Raw genomic sequence first — 27,581 nt, forward strand, 5'->3', positions numbered from 1 at the left:
TTCGGGTCAAAATCGGGTCAATCTCGGGTTTTCAGGTCAAATAGGAGTTTTCGTGTCAATTTCGTGTCATTTTAGGGTCAAATTTGGGTTGCTGGGTCAACCCGAACCCGACCCGATTTTTAAAACGGGTTGATTTGTTCAACCCGAACCCAACCCGTTTCGGGTCTGGGTTGACCCTAACGCGGATTTTTCCGGGTCGGATTCGGGTCGTGTCAAAAATTGACACCCCTAATCTACAACGAGATTAAAGAAAAAAGAAAAAGAAAAACCAGCCTCCAGGCATGAGGACAGATCAAGAATCAAGAGCCCAAAAAGGATTCTCAAGAAACCCTAGGAGCCTTCAGGTCACGTCGAAATCGCTGTGTATTTAAAAATGAAAAAAAAAGTCGTTGCTTTGTTTACGTTGGCCACATCACTTGGTTGTTGGGGCAGCTGTCGCTCGTTCATGTCGCGACGTGAACAATTTCGAACGCGAGCCGGTTTCTGCCCACCTAGCACAAATACATTTTCGAACTTATCAGACGTGAAAAGAGCGAGCTTGAACTTGGCGCTCTCTTGGCCTCTCCTCTAGAGAAAACTCCAGCGCTTGCGAAGTTCTTGACAATGGCGATGACGTCGCCGGACGTATATAAGCTAGGTTTTGTTGGCGCTGGAAACATGGCGGAGAGCATCGCTCGCGGGGTAGCCAAGTCAGGCGTCCTTCCCCCGGCTGCCATCCGAACCTCTCATCATCGGGCGGATCGCCAATCGGTCTTCCAGTCTTTCGGCGTGGTGATATTGGAGTCCAGCGGCCAGGTTAATCTTAAATTCTTTCCCACTGAAAAGCAAACATAATCCCCTAGGTTTCTGCATGTTAAACGTTATTCTGTATGCTTATTAGTATATTTCCTTTTTGAAATTTTGTTTCGCTGGAGCTGCAAACAAAAACCTTTAACCTTGCACCAGCAGCCTGAATACCCGAACTAGATTTAAGTTACTATTTCATTATTAGGTTCGGTCTTTGTTAATTTGCTGAATGAAACAGAAAAGAATAAGCAATGACTTGCAAACATTGATTTCTTGTACTTTTATACAGAAGCATTAGATCTAATTAAGATCTTCAGTTTGATAGCCACCAACTTTTAAAAATCAAAATCAAGTTTTATCCACATCTTTGAGATAAGTGTGGCTAAAAGAGTTTGGACTCCATAACTAATAGCCGCCCAGGATTTCTGCTGGGTTCGGCGGGTTCTGGGCCCGGCGGAGGCCCCCTGCTCCAGCTGTCTGCTGGCGTAACACTATTATCCACTGCAAAATTCTTTAAAAAAATCCTATAAACTCCAGAACATATCTACACTCTTTTCTCTATCAATTTCAATAGTTTATAGCCACTATTTAACCTATAGATCCCATAAAAAATTTCTTAAATTTGTAAAGAAAACTGTTCTAGGGTTGGTGCTGTCCAAGCTTTGTTCGACAACTATTTTGTGCGTCCATTTCTCCATGTAAAAGCCCAAATTTCTTGAGCATTTTAACTACATAGAAGGATATCTTATACTTCATTACCTAGCGTTGGTGTCTAATTCACTAAGGTTCTCCACTTAGTTGTGTCACAAAGTAACAATGGTGAACCAATAATAATAAGCCAACTAGGAAAGCAAAAGAACGTTATGAAATGACTCAAAACAAGAAACCAATTATAGACTTTTAATTAGAATTTGTATTTTTAATTTGTGTCATGATTAGATAGACTGGTCCCTCTTGGACCAGTCAAGCTGATCCTTCTTGGACCTGCACTATGCTACAATAGGCGAAGAGGGGGAAATCCTGCCCCCCTTGTAGTGGGGCTCAGGGAAGATGTTTGCAAACAAAGGGAGGGGGTGGCTAAGGGGGGGAATTGGATTTGAAAGGGTTATTTTGGGATTTTGCTATGGGATTGTATGTTTTAAGTAGTTTTTACCCAGGGTTGAGTTTTTTCATGCTTGTTTTTGCTGAAATTAGAATTTCTTAGATTGTGAGGACTCTAGCCGGCGTCTAGGGATTTGGGAGAGCTGGATCTTCTTCACCAATTGAAGGTCCAACTATATCTTGCTATTTTCTTCATATATCTTGTAATAAAAAGAGTCATGGTGTGTTTTCTTCAATTTATTATTGTTGTTCACCGATTTTGGCTAAAACTGCATCTATTTCCTATCAAATTAGTATCAGAGCTGTTTCTTGAGCTAAAATATAAGTCTTCATTGCTGATTTCTGCTACGTTTTCCTCTTTGATCATGCTGATTTTTGCAGTTTGAAGACTAGATTCTCCATTTTTAGCTTTTTTTTTGCTGATTGGCGCCTATATTCAGGTACCTTTGGCGGGGAAAAAAGGTGAAAGTGTTAGAAGGGGAGATTAGACAATTGAAATATGAAATTTCAGATTTTCAAACTCAAATTTCTGCCTTTAACAAGTAGATTGATGAGAAATTTACCATTATGGAGGAGATGATGAAGAAGTTGCTCAAGGGACAACCAAAATGGTGTCGTCAGAGGCGATGAAAGCTGCGATTAGCCAAGGGAGCGGGGAGAACCCTAATTCGATAAGAAGACGGGAAGAACAAGAGATGGAGATCTTGGAAGGAAAAGAGAGAAGACCTCCTTTAGAGCCCTTTCCTAGGGATGAGATAGGTAGAAGGTAGAAGGTATGAGGAGGAGGCGTGAGGGGGTTTTGTATGAATGAATGGGTGCTGAATTTTGCTATCAATGGGTTGACGGAGGATCGAGGAGAGACTAACGACAACTGGCCTGTTCTTGGAGGGGAAAGTAGTGGCATGGTACCAGTGGAGAGACATGAGACAGCCTATACATACCTGGAGGAAGTTTAAGGACTGCCTGTTTGAACATTTTTGAACCAACATGATATGGGACTTCTATGAGCAGCTCTTCGTTCTAACACAGGAGAAATCGATAGTGGAGTATCGTGAGAGGTTTCAGGGACCATCTTTCAGAGACTGTACTGAAGGAAAACTGTATGAAAGGGTTCAAACAAAATATTATGGTGATAATTAGAGTGATGAGGCCATGAGATTTGGGAGAGGCTATGGAGTTAGCCTTGTTAGTGGAGGACCATAAACACCTGGAGAGATGGGACCTAAGAAGCAATTCAGGAGGTTCGTGCATGATGACCACCACTTTTTCCCCACCGGGTATTTCTCGGGAGACCCCGAAGGAGAAGACTGAAGGAGGGGGAACAAGAGGAAACTTTAAGAAGCTCACTGAGAATGAGCTATAGGAGAAGAGGGAGAAGGGGCTATGTTTTAGATGTGATGAAAGGTATACACCGGGGCACATGTGTAATGACCAAACTCTTCAGGTTCTCATCGTATGTGATGACAAGAAAGCCGAGGAGGGAGGTGGGAGTGAGGCAGTGGTGGAATAGGAGGAAGAGCTGCATTTAGACATGACAGATATCTTCTTGAAGTCAATGCTGAGATTCACTCCAAATCACATCATGAAGGTGAAAGGCGAAATATTAGATATGGAGTTGGTGGTTTTTATAGATAGGGAGACTACTCACAACATCATCTCCAACAAGGTTGTGGATCAATTGGGGGTGAAATTGGTGGACATAGGATGCTATGGGGTGATGATGGGTACAAGGAAGGTGGAGATAGTTGAGATATTATGAAATTGAAAGATAAATTTTAATAATAATAAAAACCACCAAAGTAATGCTTAAGTTCAAATAATTAATGTCTTAATCACTAAAATACTACAGTCATTTTTCCAAGCCTATTTATTTTGCAATAAATTAAACTAGCTTCTTGGAAGGCATCCTCATTATCAAAAGTAAAAAATGCTCATTTCTTTAATCAGCAAATAACTTATGCCCTTTATTAAAAAAAAAGGAAGGTACTCTTACATGTAAAGGTAGGCTCATTGACAGTCTCAACTTGTTATTCACTCTATTATTCACTATTAGAAGTTCTCAAGAGGGAGAGGGAGAGGGAGACATGAACAAGCTATTCTTTACTGTTCAAATTAAACTCCATCATCACTGATATGAATAGGTAAATGTGTCGCTGCGACCTATGCTTTAGGGTTTGAAGCCATCATCATTGAGAGGGAGTGGGAGACTTATGAATGGTTTACTCATCATGTCTCAAAGCAGCTGCCACCTTGAGGAGAGTAGACATGATTTGTTCCAAGCCACCAGAGATGGAAATAATATGTGATATGTTTGACTTACCTATACTTAGCCTCCGAACACTTGATTTTGCCATTTGACTTGATAAATTGCCTGTATGATGTCGCGAGAATGCGCTGTGAGAGGGAGTTGAGATGCTATTATTCGCGGAAGCTTGGATCGTTCTCATATTTTTGTGTTGATTATATACACAAGGACAAGGGCTATCAAGTTATAAAATAAATGCCAAAATAAAAAAATATAATCATAAATAATAATTTAAAATTTAAAAGCCTAAAAAATAGCATATGCGCACTTTGCACCAATCAATATTGTTCCTATATGGCGCGAAAGCCCATTTTGAATTAGTGTGTTGCACAAAGAAAGTGGTGTTCGGGGTGTGTCACGCTGCACCATGCATTATGATACTCGCTATTTTGTGCCATTTATATGTATCATCACTCTTTCATCTATATATAAGTTCCAAAGCACATAGATTTGATACCATTTGTTGTGGAAAAATAGGCGCTTTAGAGCAATGACAATCACGGGAATAATAAATATAATATGTAAGAAAAAACAATTAAAAAAGAGTATAAAGTGAGTTTATGTTGTTTAATAAATTCACTTACATCCATAATCCCACAAAGAGATAAATATCCACTTTTTTGAAGGCAAATACTTGATAGAAGTTTTTACGCTAAATTACTTTTCTTATTTTTATATTGCTAGTATTCTTCCTCTCTTTCTGCATCTCTTGTTCCCTCTTCAAATCTGAACATGATTCCTTCATAGATTATACTCATAGGAGATAGAGCAAAAGCTCCTACCTCCTTTGTTGGACTACTTTGTTAAGTGTCAATGATTTTCTCTTGAGAAGGTCTCTGCCTTCTAATTAGAACCTTCGACCACCCTTCAGCTGTCATTGCCAACCTCCCAATAGAGAAATTCTTTTATATTGCATCGATAAGGTAATTACTAATCTTTGATCAATCTATTTATTATTTCTCTGGCCTCTATTGTCTACACCTAGTTGAAGAAAGAGACAAATGAGTGATGTATTATCATTGTTTATTTATTTTCTTTAGATCTTACAAAGAAACATGCGATTCTAGTAATGAGGATTGTATGTGAATAACATCTTTAGTTTGATAGTCACCAACCTTTAAAAATCAAAATGAAATATTATCTAAGAGACTAAGACTTTGAGATCAAAATGATTGAGGAAAATTAGACTTCAATCATGATACGTGGCATGCTGACTTTTGGTCTTGATTTCATCCCCTATTTTGTATCTCATCCAATATGGTGTTGTAGATTTTGAGAAACGCCAGTTAACTGACTACATAATAGGTGTGAAAGATCTTTGGCGGGAATCCATTCTGTTTTTTTGTGTCCGGCACAATATTTTGGCCATTGGAAAGAACCAACGCAGGCTAAAGATCTTGATGTTATCCATTTCAATCTGTAATAAGATCTGTAAAATAATTTGTGACAACTCCTTTTATCATCTGTTCCGAGGCTTTTTTAATAGCTAAAAAACTGTTAATTCATGGATTATAAGGTTTCAGAATTTTATGGCATATTAATTGTGAAAAATTGTATTTGCTTGACAATGGGCTTTTATGGATCTAAGTTAGGAATCAATGAAATAAGTTTTTGGTGAAGCCATTCTTTGTTCGGTAAACCTCAACTTAAGCATAATTTCAATTTTGTGAAAAATTTATAACTCCAAGGTTTCATTTGGTAATGTTGTGGCTTGAGTTGTATGAAATAAAGATCCACCACTCTTAACAAACGTTGAAGAGTTATTTTTCAAGTGCATTTTCCATTGTTGTGAAGCCATGAAAGGGGTGTATATAAAACGTGGCAGGGATTCCCATTGTCATTCTTGGCACAAAATTTTGGTATAGCAGGGTCTTAAAAAGCAAATTAGAAACTACACATCACAACACAAAAACAAAGTCAACTAATTCTTTTCCTATTAAATTCTCAACTAGACTGTTGTCTTTCTTTTATATTTTGAAATTTGTAGTAGATCACGAGTTATTGGTCTTGGCATCAAAACTGTTGTGTTCAGGTTCAATCCACTTTTGTGTGGCTTCAGTTAAGCTTGCCAATAATTAACGTTAAGTATTTCACTGTCTGTATGCATCCTATAAACTTTTCTTGTAAGATTAAATTTTTTGATGATTAAAATTGATAGTAGAGCATTAGCAGTTGTTAATTCTGAAAATTTGATTACTTTGGGAGGACAAATGTTTGTGCAAAATAACCTAGACCATCCTGCTCAGTATTTTATTCAATATATTTCTAAGTAATTCTAATATTGATACTGCTGCTCATTTTTAGGTGGTCGCTGACAGCGACATAGTAATTCTCTCGGTGAAACCACAAGTCGGTATGCATTGCTTCGATAGCCACGTAGTTTTCTTGCGTTCTTACATCAGTTTCCTGAATGAAAAGCTGTTTGCGGTTTCAAATTAAATGAAGGAGATATTTTCTTTTTTGTGCTATTAATTTTCATCATTTTCTCTCGTATTTGATAAATCATTTCCCAAGGACAAGTTATAATTTACTCCGCTATTCATTGGTATTTTAAGCATATGAGGCTAGCAGTTTTATAAACTTCTTTTGGTGTCTTTAAAACATCTGAGGCTTGCAATGTATGCTATATATCATAAATATATCAAACGCAACTATGCAGCTCATCAGAGATCTCTAATTATGATTTTTGGTTTAATATGACTAAAACATTTATGGATATGACTAAAAGATTTATTTTTACGTAAGTTGAACATATTAAAGTTGGGCTTGTACAAGCATATTTACATTTGATTAAGCTAATCATGTCATGATGTGAATCTAAATTGGGTCCATGAAATTGTTGAATCTTGAAAGGGCCTGAATCGCTTACAATGCAAAACTAGCTTACTTGAAAATCGCATGAGGCCCTGAAATTGACGAGCTATTTGATTATCATGAAATTATTTATGGGTTACTCAATCCTCAACACTAAACTGATGGACTAGATAAAGAGATTCAAGAAATTACATATTCGGTGAGCGTAATAATAGGAAGTAGGAGAATTTTCAACCAAATCAGCGAACCACAAGAGAAATTTGGAAGAACACACCACAAATCTTTTTATTTTAGAAAATATGAAAGAGAACAAACAAGATACAACGGATCTTCAATTGGAGAGGAAGATCCGACTCTTCCAAATCCCTAGCTGCTGACTAGAGCCCTCACGATCTAAGAACAAACTAAATTCAATAACGTAACATCACCATAACCCTAGAGTAAACAATCTATTTAAACTATACAAACCAAAGAAAGATGCCCAACCAACCCTTCAATTTGAAGTTCCCTCCCAACCTCCCACTCTCTCTTCATTAAGGTGTGGACCCCACCCTAGGGGGGCGAAACCTGCTTGGGATGGACTAGGCTTACGCCTGGTATCTACCTAGGCCGATCCCTTTTGGACCACCCTTTCCCAAAGACCCACATTGTCCTCATGGTGAAAGGACAAGAACCGATGCTTCACCTTTTCGTATGACTCTCATGTAGCGCCATACTCGAGTAAGCTCTTCCATTTAATCAGTACTTCCTTGATCCCTCATCCCATCGTACCCCTTTCAACCCCAATAGCTCCAACACCACCTTCAAATCTTCTGTCACTGTCATGGGTAAATTTAAACTGGATGCATGTTCCCTAATAGCTCTCCTCAACTGTGACATGTGGAATACTGGGTGTATGGTAGCGGTCGGGGGAAAACTCAATCGATAAGCTACTGTTCAAATCCTCTCAAATATCTCATAGTATCTTGGGGCCAGCTTCTCATTCCTCTTGTTAGCTTGCTTCCTTTATTTGTAGGGACGAAGCCTCAAGTATACCCTATTTCCTACCACAAACTGGATGTTCTTCCTACATCGATCCACCTGCTTCTTCATGATCTGCTATGCTCTTAATAAGTGCTTTTTTAGTTCATCCAATACCTTATCCCTCTCTCCCAAGTACTATGCTCTACTGAAGATACTGGTGTGCTACTTTGCCCAAAGTGCACAAAGTGAGCTGGGTCTCTTCGGTACAAGATTTTAGGAGTCATCTGGTATGCCGAGTGACACGAACTGTTATACCAATACTCTACCCATGCCAACAACTTGGCCCACAATTGAGGTGTCTCTGAAGCAAAATATAGCAAGTACGTGTCCAGGCTTCTATTTACCATCTCCGCCTACCTATTTGTCTAGTGGTGATAAGCAGTACTTCTCTTTAGTACTATCTCATACTACCTGAACAACTCTCTTGAAAAATAACTAAGGAACACCTTATCTCGGATGGATGCTTTACTCCGGTACTCCATGCAGTTTGACCACCTTTCTGATGAATGCTGCCACCACTATCAATGCCATGTAAGGATATCTTAGGGGAATGAAATCAACTTTGCTAAATCTGTCCATCACTACCAAAATCATTGTAAATCCCTCAGATCATTGTAACCCATCTGTAAAGTCCATTGTGATCTTCTCCCACACTCTGTCTGGAAGAGCCAGAGGCTGTAGTAACTCTCCTGGGGCTATGACCATTTTTTTCCCTCTGATATACCTCACCCTAGCCACCATCTCCTTCACATCCTTGTACATCCCCTTCCAATACAACTTTGAAGTCAATCTCCTGTACGCCTTTTGTACCCCTAAATGGCCCCCGACGATGCTCCCATGGAATTTCTGCAAAAGTTGAGGAATGTGGATTGAGGCTCATGGTAAATCAAGTCTCCCTCGGTACAGCAGTCTTTCCCCCTCTAGGGAATAACTAGGTTGGCCACTCTTGTCCCTCCACAGATATACCCTAATCTTCCTCAGCTCCTCATCATGCACACTCTCTTCCTTAATAGCCCCCTAATCCAATATCAGTGGCACTGAAATAGCCAACTCCTGGAGCTCCCCCACATATATAACAAGGCATCAGCTGCTTTATTCTCTAGCCTTGTCTTATGTTGGATCTCAAAATCATACCCAAACAACTTAGATAGCTACCTCTGATGCTCCTCGATCACCATCCTCTGCTCTAATAGGTACTTCAAGCTTCTCTGGTCTGTTCTGACAATGAAATGTCGATCCAATATGTTAGGCCATCACTTTTGAATAGCTATTACAATGACTATCAACTCCCTCTCATAGATTTAACTTTAGCTTAGTTCTGACTGTCAACATCTAAGTGAAGTAAGATATGGGCATATAGTTCTGTATGAGCACTGCCCCCTATCTATATCCTGATGCATCATTCTCTACCATGAAATCTGGCTGAAATCGGGTAGGGCTAGGATTAGCAATGTTTAAAATTGCGTAATCGGGTATTGAGGCATTTTTCGTTCGTGAGGCGAGGCGTAAGCCTCAAGGCGATTTGAGGCGTAAGCCTTAAAATTAAAAAATTTCGTAAACATAAAATGATAAATTTTATATATAATAATGAGTAAAAATGCACAAGATAAATAGCAATGACATTAACATATCACATAAGAACTCACTAATCATTAGCACTGCCATCACTCATTAGTCATCACTAAGGGGGTCTTTATTTGAATCATCATTATGATGAACTGCTCTCTCAATTTCCTCCTCTCCTATAGAGTCCAATGTCACCCAATCAGCTCCTCCTCATTATTAGTTATCCTCATCTTCCCTAAATATTTTTTAAAAATATCATAATGAATAATAGTTTAATACATTAATAAAAATCTAAGAAAAGAAAACTATATTATTTATATACCTTTTTTTATTTGTTCTTGAGTTGTGGTGGATATGGATGCTTTAAGACCATCAAAGAAATCAACATTTAAATCTTCATCTTGTAATTCAGACGGCATCACTTTAACGTCATTATCTACAAACTACTCATCATCATATGCCATATCATCGCAAAACAAAGGATCTTCATCATCCATTAATCATTTTTTCTTCAAATTTCTATCTCTGAGTCTCTTATTGTACATAATGTACACCAGTGAGTTCATCCTCAATATTGACAAACAATTTCTCCTCTTTGTATGTACTTGTTGTTATGTACTCGAATTTCTTTCACAGCTAGATGAAGAGCATGTCAAGCTTCCCTCACTGCCTCCTAAGTTGGAGACAATCATATCTTTGGCTTCATCCATGGCATTGTAGATGAAACCCATTACATGCTTCTTCTCAACATCCACCATCCTTAAAAAACATGAACTAAAGATCTAGCGGTTGTAATGGCATATAAGATACTTTGGCAAAATCTGTCATTTAAAACAATCTTTCTAATCTCTTTTCCCTCAGCCTTCTTCGCCCAAGCACAACTCAACCACTGTGTAGATGTGAACATAGCCTCTAATGTTGTCTAGCATACAATATTCTCTCTAAGGTCAAGTAAGCGGTGACAAATCTTGTTGCTGCTGGCCTTAGAATTTTTTTCTTCGAAAATTTTCTCATAAGAGCTAGAACTCAAGAGTGGTTGTAAATAAACTTGGTTATTTTTTTGGCTTTAGTAAGTGCATTTTTATGTTGAGGTAGCTCCCCAAGCTTCTCAAGAATCAGATCTATGCAATGTGCAGCACATGGAGTCAAGTACAGATGTTTCATCTTCTCCATAAGTTTATTACCTGCAGCCTTATAAGAACTTGCATTATCTGTCACAATTTGTACAACCAAATGTTCTCCAACCTCATCAATAATGTTATCTAATAATCCAAATATGAATTCAGCATCTTTGACCTGGTCAGATGCTTCAATTGACCTTAAAAATACAGTACCATAAGGATTATTAATGAGGATGTTGATCAGATTTCTATGTTTGATATCAGACCACCCATCTGATATAATTGTTACTCCTGTTTGGGCCCAAGTCTTCTTAATTTCTTTGATGCTTTTATCAGTGCTTTTTAACTCCTTCAAATTTCATGTTCTTAAATCATACATGGTTGGAGGTTTGAACCCTCTCCCAAATGCTCCAACTGAACGAATCATGTTGTAATAAGTAGGTGATGTTGTAACATTTAATGGAATTGCATTTTCGTAGAAGAATCTGCCTATATCCTTATACACTCTTCTCCCTCCCTTGCATTTTCTGGGGCCATCTTTTATGTAGCAGGATGCCTATCCTCTGATGTGTCAACGATATAATGATCCATAGGCCCTCTAGCACCCCTAGATGAAATGGGCTTCATAGAAAAAGATGAATCCCTAATGCTGCGCTCACTCCTGTAGTAAGATCCAACATCAACTCTGTCCTCAAATTGCTTCTGTGCAAGATGTTTTGACGTGGTAGACTTATTCATGTATGACTTTATCTCATCTCTTATAGTATCAGGAACTTTGGAGCATGGAGCAACATTCTTGTGAGAATCTGAAAGGTGTTCCTTCATCCTAGTCACACCACCTTTCACAACTTTATCACAATAATTGTATTTTAGATAGACATATATTTTATCACTTCCTCCTACATCCACCTGAGTGCTATATTTTCATGCTGGATCTTTTCTATGACATGATATAGCCTTATCCTTATTTCTGACCATCCTGATTGAGAAAAATAGGAAATAAACGAGTTCTTACTAATCTTTTCTATGACTTGATGCAGGTCAGAGGAAACAGCAGCCTCAGACAGAAGCGTACGCCGGTCGGATGGAAAAGACAGCAGCCCAACTCGCAGTCTCGCAGTAGATGAAACCTCCAAGCAAAAGGCGAAGAGAACAGCTCTCGTTTAGGGTTTAATATGCGTGCTGGATATGTTCGGTATTATATAATGTTGAGCCGTCGATAAAGCAGAATACTGCGTATTCTATGCATTTTTTCTGCGTATGTTATGATATACACTACGTATATACGACGTATTATATGCGTATTCCATGCGTATTTTGTAAAACTTCTTCTAAGGTATTTGTAAATTAGCAGTTGGAGCAGATGTAACTTAATGTATGATTTTGTATTAATATTTAATCAAACATATGATTTTCTGGTTATAGTATGAGTACTGGATGTGTTCAATATTATATTGTGCGTAATATATGCGTACGTTGTGCGTAATATATGGGTATATAATGGGTTCACCATACGTATGATGTGTGTATTCTCCGCGTGAACATTGCGTATTTTGAAAAATAAAAAATAGTTATATGATTTTTTGGTTATAATATGAGTACTAAATGTGTTCAATATTATATTATGCATAATCTATGCGTACTTTGTGCATAATATATGGGTATACAATGCATTCACCATGCGTATGATGTGCGTACTCTCTGCGTAAACATTGTATATTTTGAAAAAAATAAAAAAAATAAAAAAATATTTAATAGAATTTGATAAATACAATTTTAATGACTATGTACAATATAAAAAATACAAGAACAAATTAAAAGAACATTTATAACAAATATAATTTTACAAGAGAACCTATGTACATTCTATTAAAATTATTAAACCAAAATAATTACAAGAGAAGCTTGCTTTGATGTTTAGACATGATTTTCAAACAGAAGTAATGCAGGCTTAACAGAAGGTAAGATTTTTTATTTAAGAGTTAAGAGTGAAGTCTAAGGATGTTGGTAGATTGTGATTCATTTGAGGTTAAGGATTACCTAATTTTGAAATGTACTTATTTATCCTCATCCTCAAAAGAATCACAAACTAACATCAACCTTAGACTAAGCTCTGAAGTAAAAAATATAATATTTTGTCAAACATGCATTACTGCTGTTTAGAAATTATGCATTGCCATAATCCAAGCATTCCTGTATTATATAGTGGAAATTTTAATGTTGAACAATAGTAAGTAATAAATTATAAATAATGACTCATAAAAATTCAACCAATCCTCCCAACCATATCTGCCACCCACCAGTCCACAACTAACAAAAATTATTATTCATGTCATGGCCCCTCACGGCCCCTCAGTCCATACAAAATGTAAGTAACTTAAAAACAAAGATAAATATTAAGTAAAATATTTAATAGAATGTGTGCGTGTATTATGCGTACTCTATACGTCTTATGTGAGTACTGTGTGCGTATATTATGCGTATTTTATGCGTCTTTTGTGCGTGCGTCTAATGTGTCATAATAAATTTAAGTTCAACTTGTTAAACATATTACTCATCATTTTAATGTATGTAACTTAAAAATAAAGATATATATTAATTAAACATTTAATAGAATTTGATAAATAAAATTAATTGCATAATATGTGCGTGCATTATGCGTACTCTATGCGTCTTTTATACGTGCGTTATGCGTATTATTTAAAAAATATTTATAAAATTATTTTTTTGTTAAAACTAATAAGAAATTCAAACACTAATCTTTAAACGCAAATGTCAACTTTTCGTACTTGTTCAAATATCATATTCAAGACTAGAAAATGAAATCATAATAATCACATTGCGTCTAATGTGTAATAACAAATTTAAGTTCAACGTATTAAACATATTCCTCATCATTTTAATGTAAGTAACTTAAAAATAAAGATAGATATTAATTAAAATATTTAATAGAATTTGATAAATAAAATTAACTGCGTAATATGTGCGTGTATTATGCATACTCTATGCGTCTTTTGTGCGTAATGTGTGCATGTATTATGCGTACTCTATGCGTCTTTTATACGTGCGTCTAATGTGTCACAATAAATTTTAGTTTAACGTGTTAAATCTATTTCTCATTATTTTAATGTAAGTAACTTAAAAACAAAGATATATATTAATTAAAACATTTAATAGAATTTGATAAATAAAATTAACTGCGTAATGTGTGTGTGCATTATGCGTACTTAATACTTCTTTTGTGCGTTATGCGTATTATTTTAAAAATGTTTAAAAAATATTTATAAAATTATTTTTTTGTTAAAACAAATAAGAAATTCAAACACTAATTTTTAAACGCAAATGCCAATCACAACGTCTTTCAAACATCATATTATGCGTATTTTATGCCTATTATCTGCTTACGATATGCATAATATATGCGTACAATATGCTTACACAATACGTACAATATACGTAATTTATACGTATTATCATTAAATAAGTTATTTTTTAATTAAATCAATGTAAATAATATTTATACACAGAATTGAAAAATATATTCTTCAGAAATAAATATTTATACACATAAGCGAAAAATTGTTATTTACAGATTGATAAATATTTTACATAATGAAAAACTATTATTTTTTCAACGTTTTATAAAATATTTCATATGCAAATTCTGTCTTATACTTTGGCATTTCTTCTTGCCAATTTGTACTATCAGTCCAATCAGTGTTGCCTTCAAGATTTATTCTTTCCATATATTTACAGACATATATTCCGCAATCTACATAGTTCTCCTGTTTTGGTACACCTTTAATGGTAGAAAGCTTTCATTTTCTGATATCACTATTAAAAGCTCATTTCGTGTCAGAATATAGGGCTTTAAGCTGAAAAATACGTAGAGCAAGGATTAATTCTGTAAATTTTTTAAAAATTAAAGAGTTCATGTTCATCTAACACTTATGATTTTTGGAACAACAAGCCTATGCTCTTTGACGCGGTGGGCAACGAGTTATAAAATTTTCACTTTTATTCTTTCAACAAACCAACCAGAAGGGTAATGTGCGCGGATTGAATGATTGACTGTAATAAAATATTGTTTGAAGTAACAGAATGTTCGGTTATATGGTCGATTTGCACTCTGGACAATTTATCCATTCCTTTGTTATTCTGCAAGTGCAAGTAGTAAATGTAAGAAATGAAAAACAAATATTAAAACTTGAAACTATAGTTAAACTGATTAATTAAATACTAAGTTACTAACTTAATAGACTGACGAAATGTATAAAAATTTATGGTACTTATCAGCCATAAGGTTACACTTGTCATTTAACAAAAGTACAAAAATATCTACATGTTCATTGCCTAAATAATTATCGTTTAATAACTCGTCAATATCAGCTATAGAAATAAGAAGCTTATCAATAAACAAGACACTATCGTCCCTGAAAAAAAATATTAAATATGCATAACTCAAGCATCATACTCATAACTCACGCATACCATACGCGTATCATATGCATAACTCATGCATAAAATACGCATAACTCATGCATACTATACACATACAAATATTCAAACATAAAATAAGTTGCATTTGTGTTACCTTTGATTGTACTTCTTCAAACATTCATGAATAAAATTTCCTTCTCAGAACTCAAACTCAGAATACCTTTATAATTTTTTATTTCAGTTGCATAAACAGGAATTATAGAATTTATATGAATGTCATCTACTGCCAATGGTATTGGTTCATTTGGATTTGTATATGGAATAAGTTGCATTTCTGCTGGGATTAGCTCAATTTGTGGGATTGGCTCATTTTTGGATGGGATTGGCTTATTTTGGGGGATTGACTCATTTCTGGATGAGATTGGTTCATTTGGGGGATTGGTTCATTGGGGCTGTGGGGAGGGATATCTGATTTATGTTTCTTATTGAAAGATGAAGAGTAGCTAACAGATATTTTCTGAGGAAATATTTTGCTCTGATCAATGTAATTATTGAGCTTGACCTCAATAACTTCAACTCTTTCAGTTAGGTCTTCAAACTTTGTGTTCAGCCTATCTTCAAATTCAAGAAAAAGTTTTGTCCATGTTTCTTGGCAGGATTTGATTATTCTTTCTTGGAGATATTCAAGTGCTTCAGCAGAAAAATTAAAGTGTGGTTGCTGAGGAGATTAGTGGGGATCTTACTGAGGAGATTGGTGGGGGTCATGCTGAGGAGGTGGGGTATGATGTGGAGATTGGGAGGGGGTTGTTTTGATGGGTGGATATTTCATGAGGAGAATCAGGGGATGGAGGACTGTCTGATGGATATTTCTTGACATTAATCATATCTATTTCAGCCTGGGAAATTGCCTGGAGGACATTATAAATTTGACTTTTCCTTATATTAACAAATAAGTTAGTGACTACATATGTAGTATATACAATATCATCGGCCCATCGTAGAAAACGGGGCCTTTTGTCAGTATACATAGGAACATGAAAAGAAGTATGCTCCAGGAACCAAATCTGCATAAGATGAAAGAAAATTTTAGCACTCACATTGAGCCAATAAAATTTTGAATGAATTTAGCAGTTAGCACTTAGTACTCATAATTAGCAGAGGTACAAAACTGTTGATGTAACCTGTTGGCTTTTTATTTGAAATCTTGGAGGAAGCCTTATTAAACTCTCCAACTAAAAATTTTCTAATTGAACTAGCCTAGTTTATTGACAAAAAATCATCTGGATTATTTGATATTCTTTGAAACAACCGAGGGGTTTTGAAGTTGTTAATTTGAAGAAATAAATTTGAACATAAATACATTATAAACTTTTTTAACATAGTCTCGGGGGGGGGGGGGGGGGAGAGATCCGATCCAAATACAAAACGTATTGTTCAACACTAACATGTCTGCCTTAATTTTCGATGATGTAATTGAAGTATGTGCTAAGGAAAGCCAGGATATTTTTTCTCCTTTATTTGGCAGACCAGTAAGAAGGGCCACTTCATCAGTAGTGAAAGAAATGGAGTCACCTTTTAGAATAAAGCATTGCTTTGAAATGTTCCACCTTGATATCAGCTCATAAATAAGAGGGGACAATTTGCTCAAACCCAAGAAATTACAAAAACCGTATGATCTTTAAACGTTTCAATGCGTCTATGACTTCAGAAGAAATTTGCTGAGCAAAGTTATCACAGATTAATCGAAAAGTAGAAACATAGCATCGATAGGTAATTGGACGAACATATATCTGAAAATTTTAAAAAATAAAAATATATAAAATAAGTAAATAATATACGCTAAAAAAACGCACAACATAAGCATAAAATACGCATAACATAAGTAAAGATCACGCACAACATACGCATAGAGTACTCACAACATACGCACAAGAACGCACATTTGAGAAAATGTGGCAGTAAATTATACGCACGCATAAAGTACGCACGCAGTATGCATGTAAAATATAAGCAATTATCACACACAGTATACGCATAACATACGCATATAGTATGCACAACATACGTATAGAGTACGCACAACATACGCATAGAGTACTTGGTGCTTAAAATTTAGTTAGGATTTATGTTTTAAATTTCAACATAAATTCATAAACCCTAAATACAGAGAAAACCCGATGGAATCAAACTATCAAACATTTAAAAAGTTTCGAGAAGCACCGCATACGCATAACATAAGCATAAAAAAATGAAGAACTTCAAAACCTTGAACACCTACGCATAACATAACCATAAAATACGCAGAACTGAACAGAAATCATGGCAGCAAATTACTTTTTCCCTGGTGGGTGATGACATCTGAGAAGGAACTAAGGGAATGCTTGGAATTGCTCCAGAGTGAATGCTTGAAAGTTGGAACATTTGCTAGAATTTGAAAATCGTAACGTAGCGTCTGACATTCGACCTTTACCAGGGTTTAAATGTTGATGCCACGTCGACATCCCACTAGGCGACAGGACTCCACGTCGGCAATTAGGGACCCGAACTGAAAAAAGGGTTAATTTTATAAGAGGCGGCGCCTAAAAAATGTGAGGCGAGGCGCGTCTTATGTTGCGCCTCATTAAACTTGAGGAGTAAGCCTCAAAACCTTAACATATTGAATAGGCTTTGAGGCTTAAAGAGACCACATTGCGCTGAGGCGTGTCTTTTATTTCGCAATTTTAAACCATGAGGATTAGTACTGTGACCATGACTGTCTTTAATCTCTCAAAGGCCTGAGTAGCTGCCTCTCCCCATACAAAGCTATCCTTCTTCTACCGCTCTATCAGTGGTTAGACTATGATGTTGTATCCCCTCATGAATTTTCTATATTACCCAGTCAACCCTAGGAAACCCCTCAGTTCCCTTAAATTCCTAGGCAGAGGCCATTATAGTATTGCTTCAATCTTTGCCTGATCAGCGATCCTCTCTCTTGTATTACCACGTGCCCCAAGTACTCCACACTGGCCTATGCAAAAAGAACATTTCTTTAGATTGACCCTCAACTGATGCTCCTATAACATCTCTAAGACCACTCTTAAGTACTTCAAATGCTCCTCAGAGGACATGCTGTATATCTGGATGTCATCAAAGAAAATCAGAACGATCTTCCTAAGGTATAGTCGGAACACTCTATTCATGAGAGATTAGAAGGTAGCAGGGGCATTGGTGAGGCCGAACGACATCACCAAGAACTCATAGTGTCTTTTATGTGTTCTGAATGCCGTCTTCAAAACATCCTCCTCTCATTCGGATTTGATGGCACTCAGACTTAAGATCCACCTTTGTGAATACCATCGCTCTACAAAGCTTATCTAGCAATTCTTTTATCATTGGAATTGAAAATTTGTCTGGCACAGTCTCCTTATTTAGGTCCGCTAGTCTACAAAATCTCCATCTTTCATCATTCTTCTTGACTAGTAGAACTGGGCTAGAAAAAAGGCTCACGCTCGGGCTGATGATCCCTGCCTCCATCATCTCTTGGATCAGCTTCTTAATCTCATTCTTGTGGATCCGAGGGTAGCGGCAAGGCTTGACATTAATCGATGACACCTCCTTACTCAAAGTGATGGCGTTTTCCTGCTCCCTTGGTGGTGGAAACCCTTGAGGTGGCTAAAAGACATCACTAAACTGCTGCATGAGTGGTTGTACTGAAAGGAGAATCCCCCTTCCTCCCCTCTAATCTCTTCTAAACTCTGTAACTCTACCAGAAATCCTTCTCTCACCTCCTGTATGGCTTTTGCCATGGTATTGAGAGAATTATGGCTTTGGAGAGCCTGCATCTCCCCTAATCACCTCCCTTCTCCCTTCCACCAACAGTTCCATCGTCAGCGTTCCCCAATTGACCTTGGTATCCCCTAAGGTCTGTAATCATCTTATCCCCAGAATGACATTAGTGCTCCCTAACTCCAGTGGGAGAAAGTTCTCCCTCACCTGGACTACCTGTATGGTGAGAACCACCCCCTTTGGCTATGAAAAATGCACACCTTCGGATAGGGCGATCAAACGCGAGTGAGGGCATTGGGGGAGAGGCGCTGAAGTTCTATTGACGAAATGAATGAGCACAACGAGGGAGAGGGCGTGGGCATCTGAGCGAAAGACATGAGCAACGCGAATAAATGAAGAAGGGTGGGGGCATCCAATTTTAGGGACATTTCCGGGGATTTTAACCATCGAAAAAGTTTCACTTAAAAATGACATCTAAATCGTTGATAAAAGTCGCCATGTCAAGAAAATAGCGGAGGTTTTTCCGGCAGTCAGTTGACTGCCAGAAGTTCTGGTGGTTTAGTGTTTAATACTGACGATTGAATCGCCGGTTAATAGCGGCGATGCCGCCGGTAGTTCTGGCAGTCAACCGACTACCGGAAATATCATTGATATTCAATGAATTTCCTGTAGTGTCTATCAACGAGGGCAACATGGTAAGGAGAGAGTAAATTATCTCACTACTTATGTTCAAAGTGAGTACTCACGTCTTAATATACATTAATGATAATTGCTTCTGCTACACATGATGTATCAAGTACTATTATTATTTAACTTCTTATTGTTACTATTCTATGATTTTTTTATTAAAATTAATTGATCATGTTTAACTAGAAGACTTAAATTTCTACAAGAGATGTCATTTATCCTATGTCATGATGTTTATTATATAATTCAATATGAAATAATATGGAGAAGGAAAATGATATGATTTATATAGAATGCTTGTATATGCATGTTGACTGATGGAGCAAACCCCTTATGATACTAGCTGGGGATACAATGTACCCATACAAGTAAATAAAAAAGGTTATGTAAAAGGAAATAGAAATAGAGTACCTTCATTAATACTATTTTAGACGGTGGCTCCTATGATGATTGTATTATTTATGAAAAAGGACAAATATATGGATAAAAATATAGATAAATATATGACATGTATAACATTGATGGTCATGTTTAAAATGAATTTAAATAAAATTATTTTATATTTTGACATGACCATGCATATTGTTCTTAATGTTTTGGGTTACTGTAATTTAGAGGTATGATTTATTTATTGAGTTCTTTTATGACTCACTCTTAAATTTATAAATAAACATGTACAATTCATAGTTAAAATGAATAAAAGAGAAGATAATGCTTATTGTAAGCGCGGTGTAGTAGAAGAAGTGTATTTATAATATTTAACTTTGTTTAAAATTTTGAGGTTTTTAGTGGTTCTTTTAGTTTATTGAGATACTTTTAGATTAATAAAAAATTTAATTAACCGTCCGACCGTCTGTTTCTTCATTAATTCGAGTCTCCGGGTCAAGTTATGATAGTTAGTGATTTGTGCTCTGATTTGGATGTATTTTATGGTCACATTAAGGGAGTCAATGAGCATTGTGAAAAATTTGATATTTATCTCTTACAGACATAATACCATCATTTATGCTTTATCAACCTTTTTTCTTGAGGCATGTCATGCACTCATAATGTCATAATGAATATTACGATGAAGTTCATAATTGATAATTTTTATAAGGAAAATCATTTGGCTTTGAAGGCTTGCAGAAGAGTTGAATTTATTGGCATTTTTACAAAATCCATGTCAGCAACTTAGCCATAGTTGCCTATCTACCGAATGAAATTGGCTTTAAGTGGTGGGTTCATGCTTTCTTACCTAGAAACTGGTATAATTTGATGGCAACCAATGTTTAAGAGTGATTCAATGACGTTATCAAGATTGCATGCTTTTATTTTTTAAAAGATTGAATGCTCTTATACGCTAAGCTAAATATATTATTAGGGCTTTTAAGGCACACAATGTGGACATGCTTTTTTGACATACACATCATTTTAATGAATACAAAAGAAATTTGGCAAAAAAATCAAAGAAGCACTTGGAAAGCTTCGGAGTAAGGCCCAAAATTTATTTGTATGTGTTATTAATCAATTTGAACTACATGTCCTTGATCATGATTTTAACTGTGACATTGATTTGCGGGAGAGAGATGCATATGTAGAAAGTTTGATGTTTCCAGTCTCCATGAAAACATATGTTAATTATGGTTAGGGGCAAGGGTGTTGGTTATTTTAGCTTAATATTCAAAGTTCACTCGAGAAGTATGGTTGGAACTGTGTTGAAAATATATGTTGAGTCGACAGTGAAGACACTTCGGAGATTCAAGATGAAATAAATATAATTATCGTGTTACTCAATTAGTAAAGTCAAAGAGTGTCCATATAAAGAAAAATAGAAGGCCTTCTAAGAATGAGAATGATGTGGTGCAACATAGTAGTAGTCGATGTGGAGCGAGAGGTTAGAACTGTGTTACTTAAAGGTCAAGTGCCCACCGCTTTCATGATAATATTTTTTTACTCTTCTTGTTATTGCAATAATATTATAATTGCTTAGGTTTGATGTAATTCTTGAAGTCTGTACAATGATGTAATGCTTGTCATTGTGATGTGTTATAGCTATTAATTTATACTTAGTTGTACTTATCTTATAATTAGTTGTGTTATAGTAGTTGTGATTATTATACTTTGTTGTATCAACCTTATAGTCTGCTTTGTTAAAGTTGTTGAATGCTCACTCTTGTATCTATCATTGATAAACCTATTTGAGTCCTATTGAAACAATAATTGAATTGTCCTTAAATTTGGTTTGATCCTTGTTCAAATTTTGTTCGAATCGTGTTCAAACTAGTGTTGTCATGATGGGCTGTAAATAAATACTCCACGGTCAAAAGTTGGGGTATTTTGGTTCAATATGACATTTCCGGCATAGTTTTTCTCAAGAAAACAAACAACAAAAATATTTATACATTCTTTACTATTAGGAGCATATAAAGTTCAATTTATCTTTTAAAATTAATTTTAAATATTTTATGGTCAAAGAAAGGTAAAATTAAATCATCTTTGAAGCGATAAAGCTCTGCATATGGAGAGAATCCCATGTCAAGGTAGTACACTGAAAATTCAATATTTTTTTTTTAATTCATTTAATGTGAATTAAGAAGTGAAAGTATTTCCTTTTTAAATTATGAATCTATGAAAAAGGTCACATTTATTTAAATTTCTATTATAATTTATTCTATATACTGTAAACTCTTTTTTTATCAATCCATTCTCTCATTACTTAAAACAAACAGTCTAATTGAAAATAACTTTTTCCTCCTAATTTTTGAAAGATTTAGGCTATTCTTAAATCTTATTTTAAGTATTCTTGTTTTAATTCTTGATGAAATATTCCTTTATTTTATAAAAGTTTTAACTAATTATTATTTAAATTAATTTTAAATTTAATTTTTTAAATAATTTATCTAGTTTATCCTTTGAAATTAGATTATGCATTATCACTATCTTTGTTGCAATAAGAAAGTAGCCTCATACAATGAATACAATAACAACAATAATAAACCTTTTTTCCACTAGGGGCGTTGGCTATAATATATAAATGAACATTAATTTATTTTGAAATTATTATATAATACGCAATTTCTAGAATTGTAACAATAGTTTTTCTTTTTAAATTCTTTCTAGAACTGTAATGGTAGTATTGTTTTTTATTTCTTTCGGGCATTGTATGGTTTTTTTTCTCTTATTATGTAAGGATTATGAATTGAAAATAATAGTTTGCTATAAAATTTTCAAGCCTAAGAAAAAATTCAAAAAGATATAATTACATATATTGATAATAAAATAATCTTTATGCAAATAATAGTTTGCTATAAAATTTTCAAGCCTAAGAAAAAGTTTCAAAAACACACTATAATTATCTTATTTAATAGCATTCTTAATTGATCATGTTTTTTATTTTTATTCCACTAGAATAATAATATTCTTCTTTAAACTTATGTTTCATATCAACTCATAGGTTTTACTTATAACACTTTGTAGAAAGATTTAACTAACTCCCATTAATTTAGTTTTGGCAAATTCTAATATTTGAAAATCAGACATTATATTTTTAAAAAAATTCTGTAGTTCATCTATCCAATTTAAAAATACCACAAGATTATGCCTTTAATTACATGTTGGAATATTACTTGTAACTCAAGGTCTGTTAAATTAATTGACCTTGATATTATGTTCTACATTTAAAAGACATACTTAAGCTCCTATTTTGGACATGGTATAAGATGTTTTAGAGTTCTTGTTGTTATGGCATTGCAGTGGTTATTGTTTTTATGGATTTGCTTTTCCATAGTTTTTTGTTGTTTTTCTTTGATATTTTGCCTATATTTGGCTCCATTTAGTCATTAATGAACTGGTTAGTCTGCTTGATTCTCACTGTTTAGTAATGCACTTTCTTATTAATTTTTAATTTGATATGCTATAGATTTTTCATCTTTTATTTGTTCCATGTAAGTTATTGATTATGTTAGTGTCTTGCTACGCTTGGTCTGTTGTAAGTTTAAGATTGTTATTATTTTTTAGATACAGTTTTTGTTAAATAAATCATACGTTTTATTTGAGCTTTGCACTTAGGCTTCGTTTATTTTTTTGGTGCTTTTGTAAAAGACGGTTTTAAAAACATTAGTTCAGAAAATGGAGTTTTCTAACGGAGAAGCATATATAAAAGCTTTCTCAAAACTGCAGAAAAATGAAAAAAAAAAGAGTTATTGGGAACGTGATTTGACGAACCAAAAAAAAAAAATCCTCCGTCTCCAAACGGAAAAGGCAAAAAAACGCTCAAACAAACAAAGCCTTAAAAAGAGAAATCCCTGCCCTCTTTCCTTACTACTTTGTGGACTCAACCAACCTTAACTGAACATTTTAAATTAAGTTATTTGCTTCTCGTTCTTCTAGCAAGTTCTTTTATATTCCAATCAGAAAATTAAAAAGAATTATATTTTCATTTTAATTATAGTATTAGTACATAATGTTTATTTTTGTTGCTTTTGTGTGTAGCTAAAAAGGCGCTTTTAGAGCTGAAGCCATTCTTTACAGATCATAAACTTTTAGTATCAATCGCTGCTGGAATTAAGATGAAAGATTTGCAGGTATTTCAATTTTCAATCAAATTCAAACAATAATCTCACTTTTAATGAATGCCGAGACAGATTTGATCTATGTTTCTTTTGTATTCCATTATTTATCCTAGCATTTACCATTCTGGGATTCTTTAATGATTTTAATGAATAACCTCCTTTCTTTGGGCTTGATATACTTGCGACTTATCTGATTAAAAGAATTGTGGAAAGCACGAGCAGGAATAAAATTCTCTTATTCATAGAAGTGTCTAATACAAGGCAATATATATATATATATATATATATTGCTGGTCTAAGAAGAGAACAAGAAAATTTGTCTGCATAAAAATGGGAAACTATCTATAGCATACAAATAACCTTCTTATGTTAAATATGCAGTTTTTAAATGTAGAGCTTTTTGATATGCTTTTTTGACCTAAAAAGGTTCTGAATTTCCTTCCTTGGCTTGAATCCATGGGATTCTGATTTCCTTTCTTGGCGTGAATCCATAGGATATTGATTTTCTTTCTGGGCATGAATTTGTAGATTCCAATACTCTCCCTCAAGTTGGATAATAGATGTCTTCCATTGATAGGTTGGAGATGATTCCATGAAACATTGCTCTACATTGTCTTTCAGTTAAAATTATCAGCCAGTTGCTTTTCTTAGCATACATAAGACATGCATTTTAAGGGTTCATTTTGGGGTGGCTTTATATTTTTTATAAATGTAGTTATAAAGCTGTTGTGGAAACAATAACTTTTTTGAAAGTGGCTGTTGGTATTATAATTTTTTTATTGAAAAAGTTGGATGGAAGCTTTCTTATAGTTATTGCATATTTGTAGATCTGATTATGAAAAATTGCTTCTTTCTAAATTTTTTTTTTGAAAAGTAATTAGTCAGATTGAAGTGTGACAGTGGTATAAAAAGCAAAATAATTAAAAGTTGCCCAAATATGCCCTAAGATGTCTTCTTGTTTTTTCTTGATGAAGTGTTTGATAATCTCAATATTCTTTTGTATGGTCATATGACTCATATTGTACTAGGTTATCAGTAATATTTATTACTGATTTGTTGTCATAATACAACTTCATAGGTCATTTCGACTCACTTTGCTCATTTAATATAATTTTTTAGCCATGAGAATTTCCAAGTTCCATTTAACATTAGATCTTGTTACTACATTTTGCATTTTGTTCCTTCATGTCACCAAATTTTCATCAAAAAAGTGTGCAATAACTTGATGTTGATCTTCTAGCTACTAGTGAACTTGCATAATCTGTATCTATGTAGGCTTATATGGTGAGTTCTTTTCTCATTTTGAATAGGATTCCTTTACAGAGATTGCCTTTTAAGTAGTGAAACACACGATAGACAATTTGTTGACGTGTGTCTCTCGGTTGATGCATGAACTAATTAATCATGCTAATTGAATATGCAATGTTTGATTAGGTGTTAGCAAAATAGATGAATATTCCTAATACTTTGTGATCCATCTCGTTATAAACAATTCTTCTCTTGCTTTCCCCATTTTTTGATTATGCTCAGTAGGTGTACCCATTGGTTTGTATCCTATTTTCCAGTTTCCTTCATATCTTTGATGAGAGGTAAAGATCTCTTGCTTTATGTATGAGCCTTCAATTCCATGTAATTATTTTAGTTTCTAAGTACTTTTATCTCAAATTCTTTGGTTAAGAGTTATCTCAAATTTTAATTTTCTCCATCACTTTTGGCAACAATAATATCAACATATGCTAAAGATGTTGTAACTCTTCCTTTATTCAAATGTTTGATGAAAAGGATATCATCTTCTTGACTATCTATTTACCTATTTCTCTTCCTCAATTTAGCAAATCTTCCAAACTAACCTTTAATTCATTACGTCATACTTATTTTTAGTATTACATGCTATTAGCTATCTCATTTCCTTCAAATCCTTGAGGAATGCTTATCATTTCCTTATGCATTCAATGATAAAATTTAAAATTTGAACAGAGATACCCCCATTCGATGTTTGGTTGAATGGGGTCTGTTTATTTCTGGGGTACATGGTTAATTACATCTCAAACCTTGGCGCTTGAGAAACTTTTGATTAAATTAGTGGTTTTCTTTTCTTTTAGAAGTCATTTAAATATTAACTAAAGATTGATTTTTTTTGAACCCGTGAAAGTCTTGTTTAAAGGTTTTGGCCTTTAGAAATTTCAAGGGGTGAAAAGATTAACTTAGAATCAGATTTTGAAATTGTCAAAATCCCAATCGTTTATTGGGCTCTTGATCCCACGGCCAAGGATGAAGATCCGTGGGAGACTCACCAGGATTAGTCCATTCTCCTTGCATATTCATATGGCTGATTTAGGAAATATTATATTAGGGTAATCATGAATGATTTTTATTTATTTGTTTCTTTATTAAGATATCATGTATGGATCTATAAATAAGGATGATATTGTGTAATAAAATTAAGCTTCCTTTTTCCCTCTCCAATTATTTGAATTGTAACATGGTATCTGAGCCTCGAAAGAAGTCGAGCGAGAAGAAGGAAGCCGGAGACTAGTGGGACGGAGCCTTACCAGACGAAGGCTGAAGACTAGATCTCACGGAACAAAGTCTTCCCGACGGAAGCCTCGCGGAAGAAAGAAGAAGATGCGACCTTGAAGATCCTTGCGACCGACAAAGGAGCCAAGGCGCGTGCCTACCGATCCAACAGGGAGGGAAAGCATCGAAGGAGCCTACTCGAACAACCACGAAGGAAACGAAGGAGAAAGGAGCCGAGCCATCGTACCTACCGATCCGACCGAAAGGGAAAGTCGACGAAGAAGCGAAGCCGCCTTCCGCTCGTACCTACTGGTCGTGCGTGCCCTAGTTACCCAAAACAAACTGAGTCTTTAAAGTCTTTTTAAAGACTCGGCTTGGTCCGATTAAATAATTGGGAAGATTTTCTGAAAAAAAAATTCTTATTTCGACCTTTATTTTCGATCAAGGAAAATTTTTTGGGAAGCCTTCATTGCTAACTACAGATATACAGATAGTCTTAATTACTATCATAATGTCAGAAATTAATTCCTCCCAGAGTATTGAACAAAATGAGTCGATGGTACACCAAGGGCGAGGTGACCTTCAAAGCATTCAATCTTCCTATCGTCTAAATGGGAAGAACTACCTGAAGTGGTCTCAATTTGTGAAGAACTACTTGAAGGGGAAAGGTAAAATACATCACCTTCTTGGAGGAGGACCAAAAGAAGGAGATCCCAAATTTGGGGCATGGGATGAAGCAGACTCCATGATTATGTCATGGATGTGGAATTCCATGACTCTAGAAATTAGTGATACATTTATGTTCCTTTCAACTGCAAAAGACATATGAGATGGTGCCAGACAAACCTTCTTCAAAGCTCGTGATGCGGCTCAAATCTTTGAAGTTAAAGTCAAAGTTGGAAG

The 27,581-nt window shown here is 35.0% G+C and overlaps 1 protein-coding gene across 2 annotated transcripts in view; it reads left to right on the forward strand.

Annotated features, from left to right (window-relative positions):
• The first annotated feature begins 493 nt into the window (after positions 1–493).
• Positions 494–27,581, forward strand: part of LOC110101145 (pyrroline-5-carboxylate reductase) — a 69,438-nt gene continuing 42,350 nt past the window's right edge. The window contains exons 1-3 of one of the 2 annotated variants that reach the window (XM_028695276.1): positions 494–795; positions 6,497–6,545; positions 24,082–24,173. In XM_028695276.1, the coding sequence (XP_028551109.1) occupies positions 604–795; positions 6,497–6,545; positions 24,082–24,173 (333 nt within the window). In that variant the 5' untranslated portion in view covers positions 494–603. The remainder of the gene's footprint in view (positions 796–6,496; positions 6,546–24,081; positions 24,174–27,581) is intronic. The other variant, XM_020828934.2, reaches the window with a different exon arrangement.

Source organism: Dendrobium catenatum, unplaced genomic scaffold, assembly GCF_001605985.2.
Source record: "Dendrobium catenatum unplaced genomic scaffold, ASM160598v2 fragScaff_scaffold_621, whole genome shotgun sequence".
Classification (NCBI taxonomy): Eukaryota; Viridiplantae; Streptophyta; class Magnoliopsida; order Asparagales; family Orchidaceae; genus Dendrobium; species Dendrobium catenatum.